Genomic DNA, 18,089 nt, shown 5'->3' on the forward strand with positions numbered 1-18,089 from the left:
AAGAAAACAGCGAGACGCTGAGGAGTTTCGGCACAGGGGCCGGAAGGCAGCTATTTTATTAGTTTCTGCTTCCCAGCACATGCACAGAAAGTCAGACAGCACAGGCCTCACGCACACGCGCGCGCGCACACACACACACAGCCCGTCTCCAACGACCACAGGCCGCGCACAGGAAGTTCAGACAGGAGACCGGTCAGGCAGGACCCGCTCAGCGATCCACTTCTCCAAACACGATGTCCTGGGTACCTAGGTCGGGGAAGAAGTGGTGTCACCCAGGAGCCACAGCTCATTACCGTGCTCAGTCTGTGAGCAGGACGTTCAGGTTCTGTCCCCAACCAGTCCAAGCCTGGGGAGGGGGCATCCCCACGACACACTGGGCCTCGTACCTATGATGGCGACGACGTCCGCCAACATGTGTCCCTTGGACATCTTGTCCAGACCAGCCTGGAGAGAGTCAGACAGCAACAGTGTCGGGGGGCCCACAGGGAAGGCCCGGACGCCCCAGCACACTCAGCCATGCCTGTGCTCATCCAAGGAGCTGGCCTCACCAAGTGGTTCTTACCAGGTGGGCGAAGCCAGGAGCCTTGATCTTGCATCGATACGGGCGGCTGCTGCCATCAGACACCAGGTACACCCCAAACTCCCCCTGACCGAGGAAGAGGGGACCGCCTCCATTAGCAGGAAGGCACGTTTCTCTGCAGCTCCATTCACCCTCACGTCCTCTCTCCCTGATGGACGCGCATTTATCTGGACGCCTGTCTCTGGCTGCCCACTGCCCTCCCCCTCGCCTTCTCCTCACCTTGGGAGCCTCAATGGCGGTGTATGTGGCCCCTGGGGGAACCTGGTAGCCCTCAGTGTACAGCTTAAAGTGATGAATCAGCGACTCCATCGACGTCTGCAGGGAGGGAAATGGGAGCGTCGGTGAGCCAGACGCCAAGTGTCCCACAGGCCGTTCCCCAGCACAGGAGGCGTCTCCACCTCATGGAGACAAGAAATGAGCAGAGCAGATACAGGAAGAGGGGGCTGTGGCACTTGACTCTCACGCTGAGAAGTCTCTGAGAACGGAAAACTACAACGCAGGACTGAATCCAAAACCACGAGCCCCTCCCAGGACGCCTGTGCGCCCTGCACTGACCTTCATCTCGGCTCGCTTAGGTGGGGACACTTTAGCATCGTCAACCTTGACCTCTCCGGGTGGCATCTTGTTCAGACACTGCGAGATGATTCGAATAGACTGGCGCATCTCCTCCACCCGACACAGGTACCTGACGTGGACGGGACAGGCTGGCAGCGCCGGGCGGGAGGAAGCCAGGCTGCCCTGGGTGACCCGGAAAGCGCAGAAGCCCCCGTTCCTTCGCCCCAGCGAAGTGTCCGCTCAGCTCACAGAGCCTCCGTCTTCTGATCCTAGCACTGGGCCCTTCCCCAGAGCCTCGTGGGTTTTCTCAGACATGCCGTATGGCACTTCCGTCTTTAAGCAGCCTTAGCCACATTTTGGGCCACAGAACAGGTGTAGTTGGAAACCCAAACACAAAACTATGGCAAGGCTCATGCAGCGTCAGTGACCAGGAGCAGAACGTGAAGCTCAGTGGCGCGAGCAGCACCCGGCACGGCCAGGACCATCAGCTTCCCCGACTATAAAACGCAGCCCTGACCGGTTCCAGCTCAGACATAGGACAAGGGAGAGGGAAGTGAGGTGTCACGTGTGTGAAAGTGCTTTGCAAAGCACCTCTGGTAGCACACACAGCAGAGACTGGGAAGTACAGCCAAGAAGAAAGTAGCTGAGAGGGACACGGAGCCGAGAAGGATTTGGGCCTCACCTGTCATAGCAGTCCCCTCGGGAGCCAATGGGGACATCGAACTCCACCTGGCTGTAGACGTCGTAGGGCTGGGTCTTGCGCAGATCCCATTGGATGCCAGAGCCACGCAGCATCACCCCGCTGAGGAGAGCACGCCGGGAACAAGGGTCACCGCCCACCAGGAGGGGACACGCTCCCCTCCCCCACAACCCCAGCAGGGGACACAAACTCAGAACAGGGCACAGAAGGTGCCTCTGTTGCTGAAGCCGAGACCTGGGGCTGGCATCCCCCGCCCTCAAGGTGACAAGTCTGCTGCTCCCACCTAAAACCGTAGTTCAGTGCATCTTCTGCTGTTACAACCCCAATGTCCACTGTCCGATTGCGCCAGATCCTATTGTTGGTCAGCATCTGGTGGTCAAGAAAACGTGGGTGAACATCGTGACCCCTTCAAGCACCTCTGTGTTTCTCTACAACTGGGGACTAAAAGCCCGTAAGCCCCGCCTGGGGAGGAGGGTTTTCCCCACCGACTCCTATCTTACCTCCTCCAACTCATCAATCCGAAGAGAGAAGTTCTTGGAAAACTCATAAATGTCATCCATAAGCCCAAGGGGTAGGTCCTAGAAGCCACAGAGACACGGGTGGACACAGCACAGCCTTTCCCACAGGCCAGCGCTGCCCCCCAGTGGCCACGGCGGGTGCGGGCGCCCATGGGACCGCTCACCTGGTGCACGCCCCCGGGCCTGACGTAGGCTGCATGCATCCGGGCGCCCGACACCCGCTCGTAGAACTCAAACATCTTGAAAGGACACACAGGGAACCAGTGACCCCCTACGTCGTGCCTTTGGTGCCCAACCAACCCCACATGACAGCTCCCTAGGAACCTGCCCCAGGTTACACACACCTCCCCCGAGTGACGGCCCTATGTCCCTTCCCATTTCCTGTCTCTTCACACCTTCCCCACTTCCGCATCTCCTCCCTCCACTCATACCTTCTCCCTTTCTTCAAACATCCAGAAGAAAGGGGTCATGGCCCCAATGTCCAGGGCGTGTGTGGTCACAGCCATGATGTGGTTCAAAAGCCGAGTGATCTCCCCAAACAGCACTGCGCAGAAACGAACACAAGCACAGGGGCCAAGAGGCTAGTCTGACAAGCCGTTCAGGACAGGGCCCGGGGTCTGCAGACTAAGCCTGGGTTCACCGCCTCCAGGAGGGGAATGGGGGCTGTGTTGTACCCACATTGGGGGCGGGGAGGGGAGCAGGGCCTGGCGCGCAGGGGCGGGCATACCCCGGATCCACTGAGCCCGCGGTGGAGGCTGGATGTTGAGCAGCTTCTCCACAGCCAGCGAGTAGGCCTGCTCGTTGCACATCATGGACACGTAGTCTAGCCGGTCGAAGTACGGGAGGGCCTGAAAAGACGGGGAGCCGGGCCCATGTCACAGGCCTGGAGCTGCTGCTGCACACGCCTTCCCAGTCCCTGGGCCCTCGCAGGGTGAAGGGAACTCCCAATAATCAGCAGTGCGCGGGGTAGGGGACCCAGGCCACCATGTTCACCAGTCTCCTAGGCTCCGGAGCAGGCTCAGAGGGCAGCGCAGCACTGTGCGGTGTCCCCTCCCCACACACAGGAAGGGAAACACCTCGGGAGACCAGCACAGTAACTCGCAGTTAAATTAGGAAGTATGAGTTTTCCAGTACTTCCTGCCTTGGTTTTTAACAGAACGTATTAAATTGTACACCAATAAAAAGTGCCTCACAAAAATGTAACAATCTGTCCTGTGACACCACTGCCAAGAGCCCCCTGGCCCCAGACGCCAAAGACGACTGCCCCTCTGAGACACTGAAGGGGAAAGGTCATCGGTGTCGGGCGCACTGGCATGAAGATGGGAGACGGAGTGCCAGGAAGGGTGCGGTCTGTTTCTAGTGGGAACGGTCCCAGGAACCAGGAAGCCAAGTCCCGGCCGTCGGCCAGCCTTGGCTTCCAGGAAGGAGAGGGAGTGGAGGGGCCCCTCCCTGAGATAGTCAGTTCTTGTCCTGACGTCCTTGTGACGTGGGACCATGCTACAGGGTTAACTCCGTGGGCTCTGGGACCAGAAGACACCACGGCCTGGACTCTCCAGGGGATTCCGTTTCCGGTCAGTGGTTCTAACCAGTGGTTCTAACCCGTCATCCTGCTATCAAGACCTTTCTTCGTGACAGTAAGGAAAAGAGCCCGGATTCCTATCTCAGATCCATGCCTGCGAATCTAACCCTCACCACTAGGGTCACAGTTCTCCTCAAAACGGCAAACTGTGTCACAAACTCCCTCCCCGTCACTCTGACTCACTGTGCGTTTCAAAAAAAAACGTAGAGAGCTGGAAGATACAAGAATCAGCTGCTAATGCTAGGGAGCTGACGTCTCTGTCCTCCTGCCCTGAGCCCAGGGACAGTAGCTGTGACGTACGGTGTGAGCAGGGAGACTGAGGCACTGGAGTAAGGGTGAAGGGAGTGTAAGCTGGGAGTCAGCCAGCACAAGCAGGGGGTGTACTCAGGCTGCAGGACATTGCTGCTGGATAAAGCAAATCCAGATGTTTAAGTCACGTGTCCCCTGCCACATCCGTCTATCCTCCCAGCCAAGACCATCTTGATAACCTCAAAGGGCCGCTCCTCAAAACCCTCCTCCCCTGGGGTTTTGGGGACTGTAAAGAGGCCAAGTCCCAGGCTAAAGCACCCCAGGTCCTGCCACAGGCCGTGCTCGCCCACACCTGTAGGTAGGTCTTGTACTCGATGAGCTTCTCGGTGCCTCGGTGCAGCAGCCCGATGTGAGGGTCACACTTGCGCACCATCTCCCCACTCAGCTCCATCACCAGGCGCAGGACACCATGGGCTGCTGGGTGCTGGGGCCCAAAGTTCAGGGTCAAGTTCGACACAAGTGTGTCCTTTGGAGGGTCCACATCTGAGAAGTGGGAAACAGTTGAGAGTCAAGGGGTAATTCCCTTGAGAACCCCCACGAAACAGCAAGGAGTTACCCATCCCTACAGGTCTTCCATCTCACTGTGCTATACCGTAAGTATCCTAATCTCCACGGTGACCAGGAAGACCATGGATGGGAAAAGGGGGGAGATCTAGAGTGATGAGAGGGACCATGAACCCTCTTTCTCTGTGTCACCCAGAATACCTTTTGGAAAGGAACAGTAATAACAGATAACATTTATATAGTCCTTATCGTCTGCCAGGGACTACTCTAAGAACTTTGCTTACTTTCATTAATTATCACAACAACCACAAGTACTAGGTACTATTATTAAGCCCATTTTATTGGTGAAACTGAGGCTGGAGAGGACAAACACTTTCTCACAGGGCTGGTACACGGCAGACCCAGCACAGAAGTCGGCCTTTCAGCTCCAGGACCCACACTCTTAACCACTAGGATACACTCCAAAGGTATCTGATGGACGGCCAACCAATCAGGAGATGTACTGTAATTCTTACCACTACTAATGACAGTTCTTACCCTGAAGAAGCTTCCACTTGCATTTGGGAAATAAGTACATGTGAAAACTAGTAACACAGGTCAAATTTACAAGTTACCAATAAAGTGGCTTAGCCATCAATGTTTAAAGGAAGGAAAGAACAACAACAAAAAGAAATGTTTAAAAAAAAAAAAAGAAAAAAAGAACAGTGTGAAGACGCCATGGAGGCAGGATCTGAGCTGGCTCTTAAATACAGGAGTGATTCTGAGAGGCAGTGAGAAGAAGAGACACCCAGGCTATGGGTCAATCTTAGAAACGAGGAAGGAAGTATCTTCCCTGCCAAGAGGCAGAAGATTAGTGACAGCAGGCGGTGGGGACAGTAGCATCACTAATAACAACACTAAGGGAGACACACCATGTGCCAATCGCTACAGGAAGTGGCTTATGTCACTATCTCATTTGACTCTCACAGTAATGCACTTAAGTGGGCACTTCATTCACTGCTAAATGAAAAACCAAGATCTGAGACCAGAGGCGAGCGTTTCAATGCAAATGCTGCACCATGGAGTCTGGAGTCAGACGGACCCAAGTACAAATCCACCCGTGCATTGTTAATCAAGCTGTACTCTTCCTGCACCAGAATATCCTTAAAACTGAGACAATACTGGTGTCACTCCCCGAGGCCTGCAGTAAGGACGAAGTAAAACAATGCATACAGACCACTTGGTGCATGGTAAGCACTCAGCTGCTTTTACTATTAAGTTTTTGAAAAGTATCTGGAAGTACCTTTGAAGGTTTTTGAGCCTGAGAACGAATGACATGGTACAATGATGTCTGGGGAAGACGAAGGCGATGACACTGTATAGGACAGCGGCCGGGAGAGCAGATCAGTGGCAGGAAGCCAGGGAAGAGACTCCTGAAATAATCAAGGTCTAACACCCAATAAGTCTGAACAAGAAGGAGAGAGGTGCCTAGATGTGAGGCATTAGGCAAGAGCCATGTGGTTTGGTGATTTGCTGCAGACAGTCATGGAGGGCAGGAGAGAGAACAGAGCCAAAGGTGACTAAAAAGTCTCAACTATGAGAGAATGGCAGAGCCACTGATCAAAACCAGAAAGTCAAAAGGAAAAGCTGGTTTTGATGGAGTAAGAAATGTTTGTGTTCAGGAAGTCATTTGGGTGCCAGTGGGAAAACCACCTTGTCTAGCAAGGGAGATGGAAATGTACTGAACCTATGGGAAAAGCTGAAGATAGGAATTTGGTAGGAACCTGCGCGGGTTGGCTGGGACCTATGCTTTCTTTTCTCCTGGAATGTTCTTCCTTTCCTTCTCTACCTGACAAATACTATTATCGCTATCATTGTTTGTTGACTTGCAGGATGAAAACAGAAAGGGTGGGAACTAAAAGTTGCCTAAGATAGAGCACTCAAGAACAGAACAATCCGGTTGGGACAGGGCTCGGGCACTCACCGTTCCACGGCGGCGGCTTCCAGTGGGCTGTTTCCTTGGTGGGGTACATGACGGCTCCCCCGAACTGCTCTGCCCACTCCACGTCGGGCTGCCACTGCCGAGCGCCTCTAGGGAGTTAAAGACAGACGGAAACCACTGGCTGCACAGCGCCCGCTCCGTGCGCATCCCCGGGGACAGGCAGACGGGGGCGGGGCCGCCTGGGACCCCTCAGTGCCCGGCCGCCGACACACAGTGGGTGTTGCCTGGCACAAGCCGGAACTCGACAGGTCCCAGTCCTCACAACTTGGGCCCAGGGGCCCCTCGCCTATGGCCTGTGCGCGCAGCGCTGCGATGCCGGCTCCTCCCAACCCCGAGCTGGGGAACGGGAACGCGAGAAAGGTGTGCGTTCAAGGTCAAGTGATGTGGCCCAGGGGGAGGAGACGGGCTCCCGGCTCAGCTCACAGACGCCCGAGGGCCGCCCGGGGCGTCGCAGGGTCTCGGTCCGCGCCCCGCATCCCCCCGCAGCGCGCGTTCCTCTCGGCCCCGGCGTCTACCGAGAGCTTCACCAACCGCGCCCCACGCGCGACGGGGTTCAGAAGCAGCAGAGCATAAGGGCAACGTGACACCTGATTCCACCCGTGGCCGAACCAGCTCGAGACCCTCTCTCCTCCGCCACAGCGGGCGCCAAGCACCTGGATGGAGCCCGAGACGGCAGGCCAGGCGGAGGGGTCACGGGCTCGGGTCATTCTTTCCTAAGGGGTCACAGGGCCCGTGGAGTCCCCCGCCTTGGGGACAGCGCGTCGACGGCTGCCCCGGGCCTCACCTGCTGGGCTGAATAGGCAGCCGGCCCCCAGCCCGTGGCCGCAGCACCTGGGCCGTGACGCCCCGCAGGCCGCGCAAAGCCCTCAGCGCCGCCATCTTGCCCGCGGCCGACGGTGGGAGGAGGGCCGGGCGGAAGTTCCGCCCACGCACTTCCTGTGGGCTTCTGGCCCGTCGGCACAATGCGGCTGCCATCTTGGAAGCTGGCGGGGTCGCCGACCTGAGCCTGACAACATCCGGGTTCTGCGCCTGGGCTTCTCCGTGGCTCAAACACCCGGGACCGAGGGAAGCCGTTCTCACCGCTGCCGCCTGGCTTTTCTAGGCGTTGCCGGCGGAACTCGCTCCTCGTGCCGGGGCGGCCCCGCGCCTCGCGCGCCCTCGCCCGGGGACTGTGCCCGCTGCCCCCGCCTGGCCGCCCCGGCCCTCCTGCGGTGGCCCCAGGCGGTGCCAGTCACCTCGCGTTCGCGGAGCCACAAGTTGCGGGGCAGGGAAAGCCGGCGGACTCGCACGTGTCCTGCCCGGGCCAGGGCGCGGGGGCGCCAGTGGGGCCGGCGGCCTGAGCTCCGACGAGGGAAGAGGAACCGGGGAGGCGGCCAGGCCACCGCGTCGGAGCGGCCGGCGGGCTGTGCGGGCTGTGCGGGGGCCCTGGTGGCCGCGGCCCCCAGCCCACGGACTGCAGACTGCTCCCAGCCCCCTCCCCTCCGGGCCAGGCCCTCCCTCTGCCCCGGTCCTGGCCCCCGGGGCCCGGAGCCCCGCTCTGCGCGGACGGGGCCGAGGTTCCCGGCCCGGCGCCCGCGCCCGCGCCCCGCCTCCCCGCCTCCCCGCCTCCCCGCCTCCCCGCCCGGCTCCGGTGGGCCTCCCGCGGAGTTGGCCGTCGCTCCCGCGCGCACTCCGCCCGCCAGAGGCCTTCCCCGGCTCTCCCCACGCGGGGTCCCCGGGCCCAGCCCGCCCGCGGGGCAGCGGCGCCCTGGGACTTGTCAGCTGTGGAGGAGGAGGAGAGAGCCCGGCTTTTCGCGGGGGGTTGGCCTAGTGGGAGCAGGGCCAAGGCGCGGGTCACGCGCGGCCCTGGGAACCGAGGGCCACGTGGACCGCGCAGCCCGCGCAGCCCCTCGCCTTCCTGCCCGACTCCCCACCCTCCCCGGCCTTGGCGCTCTGCGTTTGCAGCTCAGCACGTGTGGGGATGGGGACGGCGGACGGCACTCATTTGCCCTGATCCCACCTGACAGTCAGTCTGGACTCCGGGCTGCTTGGCCCTGAGGGCGGCTGAGCTGGAACTAGGGTGAGGGCTCCTGGGGGGCTGCCGAGGACACGGCATCTTTGTGCCCTCTCCCTGCCGCCCACACCCCCCCACACACTGCTGCTGCGACTCCAAGGCCCTTTGTCTCTCACTGCTTAGTCACCCCCTTTGTCCTCATCTCAGATGGGGGGTGGAGAGGGGCGTAAGAGTCCTCGTGACAGCGCCTCTTGCCCCTGCCCCTCCTGGTCTCCCGTCCTTTGTCTAACCCCCTCCACTTGGGACCAGGGTCAGGGCACCAGGCAGTCACACGGGGGTGGGTGATGCAGGAAGCAGTGGGCACTGGAGCAGGTATTAGTGACCTAAGCAGGGCGGGGGAGAGGAAGTGTCCCGCTGGATGTGATGTGGGGTGCAGGAGACGACAAGGCAGAGCCCGAGTGGGGGAATGGGGGCAGGGGCAGGTGGTGGGTCTCCGGGAAAGGAAAGGGACTGCGGACCGCACTCCCTTCCTGGGGATGTCCTGAGGAAGGGAGTGGCTGTAGCCTGGGGGGACAGACATTGCCCCTTCTTCTGAACCCTTTACTTCCTTGCTTGAGAGACCATCCCCAAGACCTCTTTGCTGAGTTCTCTCCAGTCCAGAACTGACCGAGTCATTTTGCTTCCTTTTCCCAACACCACCTCTTCCTCCCTGGGGCTCTCTCCCATCTCAGGCACCGGATTCCTGTTTCTGTTGCTGCCTAATTTCCCTGTATTCACAATGCTGCCTCCATCCTCTCCCTGTCTAAGGGAAATGAGCACTAGAAGATGACTAGATATTCCCAGAACGATGGGTTCTCAGGGCAAGGTGGAGCCAGACTTGGGAGATTCCCTGAGAGGGCCCAGCACTGGGTGTGTCTGGGTTCCTGTGCTGGGTGGGCTGGTGGGAGGCTGGAGGAGGGCTCCGGGTAGGAGCGGGTAGGAGCAGGGCCAAGAGCCTGGGGGAAGCTACTGGGCGCTGGGCCAAGGAAATGGGGAGTCAGGAAGTGGGGAGGGGGAGCCCTGAGGGGAATGGAGGCGGAATGGCTGTTCCAGGCTTTGGAGGGGCAGATAGTGGTTACTCAGTAAGGGAGAGCCTGAGGGAGGGAAGTTAGGGGAGGTACCACCCTGGACCCTCCTGGGAAAGGACCTTTCCTGCCTGGCAGGCCCTCTGCCCTCCCAGGTGCGCCCATTTGAAGCTGACACGCCCTACCTTTGGGCAGTACACTCCCCATCTCTGCCTCCTGCCGGCCTGTCTCAGCCTCCTGCACTCTTTCCTGCTGCTCTTCTCTGGTCCTGACAATGCTGAGCTAGCTCCTTTCTTTGTTCACCCTCTTGAGGCTTCTACCCTCTCTCCTCAGCTCTGGAAACCAGCCCCTAGGGGCAGAGGGCAGCCTGAGGGAGCCCCAAGAAAAGGGAGGCCATGCCAGAATTCTCCTGGGACCTTGGTCCTTTCTGTGCGTGTAGGCCAGGCCCTTTCCCGTACTTCCTAACCCTCCTGGGGCTCTGTCTACCAAATAGGGAGACAGCTGAGAGCTGGCTGTGGGGTTTGGGCAAAGGCCATGTCATCAGCTGGCTCCGTGCCTATGACCCTCCATTCGGCTGCTAGAGGCCCCCCTCCCCGGGGCAAGTCCCATTTTTCTCAACGGAAGACAAAAACGAGGATTTTTGGGAAGGAATGAGACACCCATCTGAGTCCTACCGACAGAGCTGCTGGCTGAATGGCTTCTAGCTCAGCCAATCACAGCGTCTCAGGATGCTTAAAAGAGCTGGCGGGGAGTGTGGGAAGAACCCACAGGGAGACCCACAGACACAGGGACCGGGAGAGAGAGCAGGAAAGAGACAGAGACAAAGGCACCGAGGCGAAGCCAGGGTCTGAGGGCGAACAGAGCAGAAGGCCAGACAAGCTGCCGAGGACGAGGGTTAGGGAGGAGCCAGGCCACTAGGCACCTCTGCCAAGCCAAGGGCTAAGTCTTCCCTGCCTTCTCTGAAGGTCCCCAGCCCCTCTGCCAACCCTGCCCTTGACCCGGGCACTAGGCCCAGCCCCAGGTTGCAGAGGAGCTTTGCAAAGCCAGGGTGTGAAGGACTCGGTGGCCGGACAGCCTCAGACCCTCCCAGCACAGCCGCCGTGCCATGTCCCTGACAGACGTGCGTCCCGGGAGGCGCTTGGCGGACTGCTGGCTGTGGGGAAGCCGCTCCCGTCCACAGCTCCCCACGCTGCCCGCCGTCTCGGGGCTGGTGCTGCCGCTTCTGCTGGTCTCCCTCCTGCCCTCAGCCCAGCCGGCCGGCCCCCTCCCCCGAGAAGAGGAAGAGATCGTGTTTCCAGAGAAGCTCAACGGCAGCGTCCCGCCTGGCTTGGGCATCCCTGCCAGGCTGTTGTGCCGCTTGCCTGCCTTTGGGGACATGCTGCTGCTAGAGCTGGAGCAAGATCCAGGTGTGCGGGTCGACGGGCTGACGGTGCAGTACCTGGGCCGGGCACCCGAGGGGCTGGGCGGCGCCGAGGCTGGCACCTACCTCACCGGCACCGTCAACGCAGACCCGGAGTCGGTGGCATCTCTACACTGGGACGGAGGGGCCCTGTTAGGGGTGCTGCAGTATCGGGGGACCGAACTCCACATCCAGCCCCTGGAGGCAGGCACCCTGAACTCTGCCGAGGGCCCTGGGGCTCACCTCCTACGCCGGAAGCGTCCCGTCAGCGGCCAGGGCCCCATGTGCAACGTCAAGACTCCTCCTGGGGACCCCAGCCCCCGCCCCCGCAGAGCCAAGGTAGGCCACCCTGGGGTCTGTCCGGCTGAGCCCCGGGTCCGATGGGTACCACTCTTCCTCCTTGACGAGCCTGTCTTGGGACAGCTCTGGCTTCTCCCTGCCTGACCCTGCTCCTGGCCGGACCGCTGACCCCAAGGAGGGTTCCCTGAGGTGGGTCAGAGGCTCTGCTGGGAATGAGCCATCCCTCCCCACGCCGCGCCCCCAGCCCCTGCCTGACCATGGCATCCTGCTGCTGTCCTAACGGCCCCTTGGCCTTGACTCTTTCCTGTGTCCACATTTGATTTTCACCCCGCCCCCCCCCCACACACACACCAGCTAAAGGACTGAGCATTTAGGCCCAAAGGACTGGCTTGTGGTGCTGCCTTCAAAACTGTCCTGGCCACCTGCACACCAGGGCAGGAGTGCCAGGGAGGAAAGGCGCCCCACACGCCTGGTCCGTCTGCTCCCACAGGCACTGACTACGAGGCTGCCTGAGGCTCCGTCCTCGACTCCCCCCACCCCCAGCTTTAATCCAGACCAGACGCTCCCCACACCCGCCACGCTGAGATCTGGCCCTCGCCTGGCTGCTGACTGAATTGTTCCTCCAACCACACAGGGCAGACACGTTGCGGCCCAGCCCTGAAGCCCCAGTCGCACTCAGGCCTGGGGGCGCCAAGGCCCCTCCCAGCAGCTTTTCACCTCCGGGGCCCAGACGGCCCTCTCTGGGACGTGGCACCCCCTTCTCCTCCCCTCTCTGAACCAACAGCTGATTTTCAGTTACCACATTTGGGGGTGGGGGAATCAACAGGGTGTGCTCAGGGCCAGCTGGCTCTGCTCAGCTCCAGACCCAGAGAGAAGCGGGGGAGTGACCGCTGGTGTGGCAGGTGGTCTCACGACCCTCTGTCCTCTCTCTCCTAGCGCTTTGCTTCCCTGAGTAGATTCGTGGAGACCTTGGTGGTGGCCGATGACAAGATGGCTGCATTCCACGGTGCAGGGCTGAAGCGCTACGTGCTGACAGTGATGGCAGCTGCCGCCAAGGCCTTCAAGCATCCAAGCATCCACAACCCTGTCAACTTGGTGGTGACGCGGCTGGTGATTCTGGCGCCCGGCGAGGAAGGACCCCAAGTGGTGCCGAGTGCTGCCCAGACCCTGCGCAGCTTCTGTGCCTGGCAACAAGGACTCAACAGCCCGGAGGACTCCGACCCTGACCACTTTGACACAGCCATTCTGTTTACGCGCCAGGTGAGGCCCCGCCGGCGCCACCGGCCACACACCGCACGCCTCCCAGAAGCACCCTGTGGAAGGGTGTAAACAGTGCCCCTGGAGCCGTGCAGGGTGGCGCCGGCCCCGCCCACACCACAGACGTGTCTGGGCCCCGGCAGTGCCCAAGTCCCCACTGATCGGCTCTCAGCCCAATGGACCCTCGTGTCCTGCTCCCTCATGTATCTTTGATGGTCCCCCTCCACAGGATCTGTGTGGGGTCTCCACCTGTGACACCCTGGGCATGGCCGATGTGGGCACCGTGTGTGACCCAGCTCGGAGCTGTGCCGTTGTGGAGGATGACGGGCTCCAGTCGGCCTTCACCGCTGCGCATGAGCTGGGTAAGGTGGGGGTGGGGCCATGGGACGGCTGGGATGGATGACAGGTGTCAGGTGAGGTGAGGGGACAGTGAGCTTAGCAGGGTACAAATGGGGGTTACAGGCCGCTCCTTCCTCATCCCTGGGCCTAGGTCCAGGGCCATCCTTCTGTGCTCTGGTGTAGACAGAAACACCTAAGCTTTGCAGAAACCCACTGTGAGCTGTGTGGTGTGTGAGGGCCTGGCCCAGTACTGAGAGTTCACAAGGGTCACAGATGGGGTGTGAGGGTTGGGAATGTGTCCATAAGAGCAAGTGGGTAGGGACAGGTCCTGAGTGTATTTTGGGGGATGGGGAGACAGAACCATGAGGGGCTACATACGAGGAGCCCTCAGAGCACTAGAGTGGGTTGGCATGGGATGGGTCTGGCCACCCACAGCTGCAACCAGGTTTATGATGGGCCTGCAGCCTGACGGCACAGGGCTGGGACCCTTGGACTCCAGCAGGGCCTCTGCTCTCACAGGCCACGTCTTCAACATGCTCCATGACAACTCAAAGCCGTGCGTGGGTCTGAACGGGCCTGGGAGCGCCTCCCGCCATGTCATGGCTCCTGTGATGGCTCATGTGGACCCAGAGGAGCCCTGGTCCCCCTGCAGTGCCCGCTTCATCACTGACTTCCTGGACAACGGCTATGGTAAGCAGGCGCACGGCCTGCACCCACTGTCCTCTCCTCGGCCACCTTCCGTGGGGCGGGCTGAGAAGTGCCGCTGTCTTACTGTGGTTCCCACCTCCTCCCAGGATAAGTAGCACAGCTGCGGGAGGCAAATCTTGGCCCAGTAGACTTAGAGCTGACCTGCTAAGGGCACGAGCTGTCCAACAGAGTGAGGTGACTGCCTTGCAACTTGAGGTGTGCGAGCCCAGCAGGGTGACTTGAGGTGGGCAGGGTTGTTGATAAGAAACAGTTGGTTAGAGTAGGCAGGAGGATGGAGTCCTTGGGTTCCCATCCCGATTCTGTTCTTTACGTGTGTGTAGACATGTGACCATCAATGACATGTGTAGACGTGTGACCGTCAGTGAAGTGTAGACATGTGACCGTCAGTGACGTGTGTAGATGTGACCGTCAGTGACGCGTGTGTAGACGTGTGGCTGTCAGTTACCTGGCTCCGTATGGCTCATCTGCAACATGGGCGTGACAGTGATAACCGTCTCATAGGTGGCTGAACACAGCCTGTGCTCATCACACAATAAGCACAGAGTAAATTGCAGCTGCGATTTAAAACTTCTTCCAGCCCTACGACTTGGATCCTGGGGTCCCCCAGGCCCAGGGAGCCCTGGCTTTCAAATGGCAACTAGAATGCCTTGGCCCACAACTGACTTCACACCCCTGCACCCCTCCCAGGACACTGTCTCTTAGACAAGCCAGAGGACCCCCTGCATCTGCCTGTGACTTTCCCTGGCAAAGACTATGACGCTGACCGCCAGTGCCAGCTGACCTTCGGGCCCGACTCACACCACTGTCCTCAGCTGCCACTGCCATGTGCTGCCCTCTGGTGCTCCGGCCATCTCAATGGTCACGCCATGTGCCAGACCAAGCACTCACCCTGGGCAGACGGCACCCCCTGTGGGCCCTCACAGGCCTGCATGGGGGGCCGCTGCCTCCACATGGACCAGCTGCAGGACTTCAAGGTGAGTACCCAGGGTGGGGGTGGAGCCTGGGGAATGGGGATGGGCCAGCCCAGGAGAGGGCGCGTGTACCCCACCCTTCCATTGTGTGCTTCTGCAGGTCCCACAGGCTGGTGGCTGGGGTCCCTGGGGACCATGGGGTGCCTGCTCTCGGAGCTGTGGGGGCGGTGTCCACTTCTCCTCCAGGGACTGCACTCGGCCCATCCCCCGGAATGGTGGCAAGTACTGTGAGGGCCGCCGTACCCGCTTCCGCTCCTGCAACAGCCAGGACTGCCCCACTGGCTCAGGTGCGGCACGGGGAAGGGAGCCTTGGGAGGTAGGGGGAACAGGACGAAGTGTGGGGACCAAGGAGATGCTGACGGTCCCTGCAGTGGAGGGGAGTGACTTTATCCTTCCAGAACCTTCCCTGGCAGTCTGTGGGGGACACCAGTGCAGCAGTCTAGAGGTTGAACGGCGAGGTGCAGGGGCTGGGAACAGTGAGAGAGAGGCTCTGACTGTCCCTTTCCCTTCTTGCAGCCTTGACCTTCCGTGAGGAGCAGTGTGCTGCCTACAACCATCGCACTGACCTCTTCAAGAGCTTCCCGGGGCCTATGGACTGGGTCCCTCGCTACACGGGTGTGGCCACCCGGGACCAGTGCAAACTCACCTGCCAGGCCCGGGCACTGGGTTACTACTATGTGCTGGAGCCACGGGTGAGGGCCAGGATGCCAGGCCTGCTGGCATTCCCATCGCTATGCCAGGCCAGAACCAGGGTCCATGGGCATTGGGAAGACAGACTCTGGATAAGTGGCCCCTCAGTCAGTGTGAGCCTGCCCTGCTCCCTCATTGTTTGCTCCTCTCTCTCCCCATCTCCCAGTGCTTCCTGTCGTGAGAACACGAGCTGGGGCTTCTGGGGTGTCTTTGACCCCTTTCCATGGGCTCCTCTGCCAGATCATAGCGAGCCTGTTGGCTCATGGATGGCCAGTCCCTCCCTGGACAGGCCTGGAGACCATGATGTCCCTCCCTGCCCGCCCTCTCCGTGGCAGGGCCCCAGGTTGAAGGCTGCAAAAGGACCAACCCTACCACCTGCTGCCTCGCGCCGCAGGCCGGGGAGAACTCCTGCAGGTTGGCTGCCCTCTAGCGGCCACCTGGGATGGTACCATGGAGGTTTCCTACTCCTGCAAATCCCACCTTGGCGGCGCCGGCCAGCTGTCTAACCTCTGGGCATGTTCCTAGTTTCCTTGAAGCTCAGGGTTCCACAGCTGGAACACTGAGGTTGTGGTTGAGTTTATGTTTACATTTATAGAGCACTCAGCATAGTGCCCGATTCACAGAGGCTCCAATACGGGGCTTTCCCTGTGGTTGTTGGTATTCTGCTTGTCATCCCGTGAGGGGCCTGGGGCTCCCTCCCCGCGCCATCCACTGCCCCTCCCTGGTGGGACGTGGGTCTTGTTTGGCTCACCAACCCTGCCCGACTTGGGAGCAAGCCTCTGCATGGCCCCTTCCCGTCCTCAGGTGGCAGACGGGACCCCCTGCTCCCCGGACAGCTCCTCGGTCTGCGTCCAGGGCCGCTGCATCCATGCCGGCTGTGACCGCATCATTGGCTCCAAAAAGAAGTTTGACAAGTGCATGGTGTGTGGTGGGGATGGTTCCAGCTGCAGCAAGCAGTCTGGCTCCTTCAGAAAATTCAGGTTTGTTTGCTGTTGACTTCCCCCTCCCACCTTCCTGGACACTGAGCTGGGCCTGGGCGATAAGACGTGAAGTCAACACAGAGGACGGAGCAGTTCTGTCAGCGTCCCACCTGTTCAGCACGTGTGGGTGGCTGCTGGCAGGGCCCTGGTGGGCGGCAGAGACACTTCCCCAGGAGGCGGGGCTCAGAAAGGCACCTCAATGAGGGGCAGCAGGTGTCCAGGGCCAGGGCTCAGCGAGGAGGCAGTTACAGGTATCTCAGAGCCAGGCTGGACACCTCACAGAGGTCAGAGGAGACAACCTTGTTTGAGCACATGCACACACTCACACTCATATACACACACACACCCAGCTCAGAAGGCTCAGGGCATCGAGGACCACGCTGCTGAGCTGCCCTTACTCCTCCCACACAGGCACGGATACAACAATGTGCTCACCATCCCGGCGGGCGCCACCCACATCCTGGTCCGGCAGCAGGCGGCCCCTGGGCCCCGCAGCCTCTATCTGGCCCTGAAGCTCCCGGATGGCTCCTATGCCCTCAACGGCGAATACACGCTGGTGCCCTCCCCCACCGATGTGCTGCTGCCCGGGGCTGTCAGCCTGCGCTACAGCGGGGCCACTGCTCCCTCTGAGACGCTGGCGGGCCACGGGCCGCTGGCCCAGCCCCTGACGCTGCAGGTGCTGGTGGCCGGCCACACCCAGGGCGCACGCCTCCGATACAGCTTCTTCGTGCCCCGGCCCACCCCCTCGCCCGTGCAGCACTCTCCCCAGGACTGGCTGCACCGCAAGGCGCAGATTCTAGAGATCCTCCGGCGGCGCCCCTGGGCAGGCAGGAAATAACCTCACCATCCCGGCTGCCCTCTCTGGGCACCGGGGCCTGGACTTAGCTGGGTCACTGTGGGGCTTCGTGGGGCCTCACTGGAGACACCGTGAGGGAGGCGCGAGCCCCGGCCCGCTGCCCTACGCAGGCTGGCCCTGCTTGGTCCCTGCCCTGGACGGCAGCGACGTAGTGGATGGAGCAGACTGGGCGACAGTCCTCCAACGACACTGCTCCCTCTGCCCTGCCGGTCAGAGGAGGGAGAGGGAAGGCAGGGTGGGCCCCACTTGTATTTATTATTTATTCACTTTTATTTAGCACCGGGGAACGGGGTGAGGGCTGGGTCCTGGGGAAACTGCCCCTACCTCTCTTCGCCCTCACCCCAGCCAGGAAACCCAGGGTGAAGGTGATAGCCTGAGTGATCTGTGTGTGTTTGTGTGAGAGAAAACGTGTGTGTGTGTGTGTGCGTGTGTGTGTGTGTATGCACAAGGTACACCCAACCGTTCTTTCCTCTCCCTGGCTTTTATTTCCTGGGAAAGGAAGAGCCAAGGGTAGGACATGTCTTCAGGGAGTGAGGGATTATTATGTTTTACATGTAAATTGAATTCTGCTATTTATGTGCTCCTTTTGGAGTCAGACAGATGTGGGCCGCACGGGCTCCACAGCTCTGAATGTTAGTTTCCTCAATTGCCAATAATAATACCCCCCTTGGAGATTTGTTGTGAGAATTAAATGATGTAAATAAAGAACTAGCACGGTGCCCAGCCCCTGGTAAGTGCCGAGCAAATGGCAGCTGCTGCCAGTGATTCCATCACCTTTCTGTCAGCTCCATGTCAATGGGGTTGCA

At 60.3% G+C, this 18,089-nt stretch overlaps 2 protein-coding genes across 2 annotated transcripts; one reads left to right on the forward strand and one right to left on the reverse strand.

The window, feature by feature from the left end:
* Nucleotides 1-25: 25 nt before the first annotated feature.
* NDUFS2 (NADH:ubiquinone oxidoreductase core subunit S2) lies at nucleotides 26-8,302 on the reverse strand. Its single transcript, XM_081026718.1, has 14 exons — nucleotides 7,511-8,302; nucleotides 6,709-6,815; nucleotides 4,534-4,724; nucleotides 3,081-3,201; nucleotides 2,785-2,897; nucleotides 2,518-2,592; nucleotides 2,336-2,413; nucleotides 2,119-2,204; nucleotides 1,818-1,937; nucleotides 1,136-1,265; nucleotides 800-895; nucleotides 563-646; nucleotides 387-444; nucleotides 26-246 (listed from the first exon to the last, which is right to left on the reverse strand). The coding sequence occupies exons 1-14, from the start codon at nucleotides 7,699-7,701 to the stop codon at nucleotides 209-211; spliced, it is 1,488 nt and encodes a 495-aa protein (XP_080882844.1). The 5' UTR covers nucleotides 7,702-8,302; the 3' UTR covers nucleotides 26-208.
* A 2,243-nt stretch (nucleotides 8,303-10,545) lies between these two features.
* ADAMTS4 (ADAM metallopeptidase with thrombospondin type 1 motif 4) lies at nucleotides 10,546-18,006 on the forward strand. Its single transcript, XM_081026717.1, has 9 exons — nucleotides 10,546-11,521; nucleotides 12,419-12,742; nucleotides 12,969-13,101; nucleotides 13,598-13,768; nucleotides 14,474-14,760; nucleotides 14,858-15,044; nucleotides 15,274-15,449; nucleotides 16,252-16,427; nucleotides 16,839-18,006. Exons 1-9 carry the CDS (start codon nucleotides 10,889-10,891, stop codon nucleotides 17,263-17,265), a joined length of 2,514 nt encoding a protein of 837 aa, XP_080882843.1. The 5' UTR covers nucleotides 10,546-10,888; the 3' UTR covers nucleotides 17,266-18,006.
* The last annotated feature ends 83 nt before the right edge of the window (nucleotides 18,007-18,089 follow it).

This window comes from Rhinolophus hipposideros (genome assembly GCF_964194185.1).
Source record: "Rhinolophus hipposideros genome assembly, chromosome: 19".
NCBI lineage: Eukaryota > Metazoa > Chordata > Mammalia > Chiroptera > Rhinolophidae > Rhinolophus > Rhinolophus hipposideros.

What these genes read in the sequence shown, in the direction of transcription:
- NDUFS2 (XM_081026718.1), bottom strand. Translation starts at nt 7,701, where the DNA reads ATGGCAGCCGCATTGTGCCGACGGGCCAGAAGCCCACAGGAAGTGCGT. An exon ending in GAAGCCGCCGCCGTGGAACG is followed by an intron (nt 4,725 to 6,708) that starts GTGAGTGCCCGA and finishes CCCACTTCTCAG; the next exon opens with ATGTGGACCCTCCAAAGGAC. An exon ending in GCACTGAACTACGGTTTTAG is followed by an intron (nt 1,938 to 2,118) that starts GTGGGAGCAGCA and finishes TGCTCTCCTCAG; the next exon opens with CGGGGTGATGCTGCGTGGCT.
- ADAMTS4 (XM_081026717.1), top strand. Translation starts at nt 10,889, where the DNA reads ATGTCCCTGACAGACGTGCGTCCCGGGAGGCGCTTGGCGGACTGCTGG. An exon ending in CCATTCTGTTTACGCGCCAG is followed by an intron (nt 12,743 to 12,968) that starts GTGAGGCCCCGC and finishes CCCCCTCCACAG; the next exon opens with GATCTGTGTGGGGTCTCCAC. An exon ending in ACTATGTGCTGGAGCCACGG is followed by an intron (nt 15,450 to 16,251) that starts GTGAGGGCCAGG and finishes TCCCGTCCTCAG; the next exon opens with GTGGCAGACGGGACCCCCTG.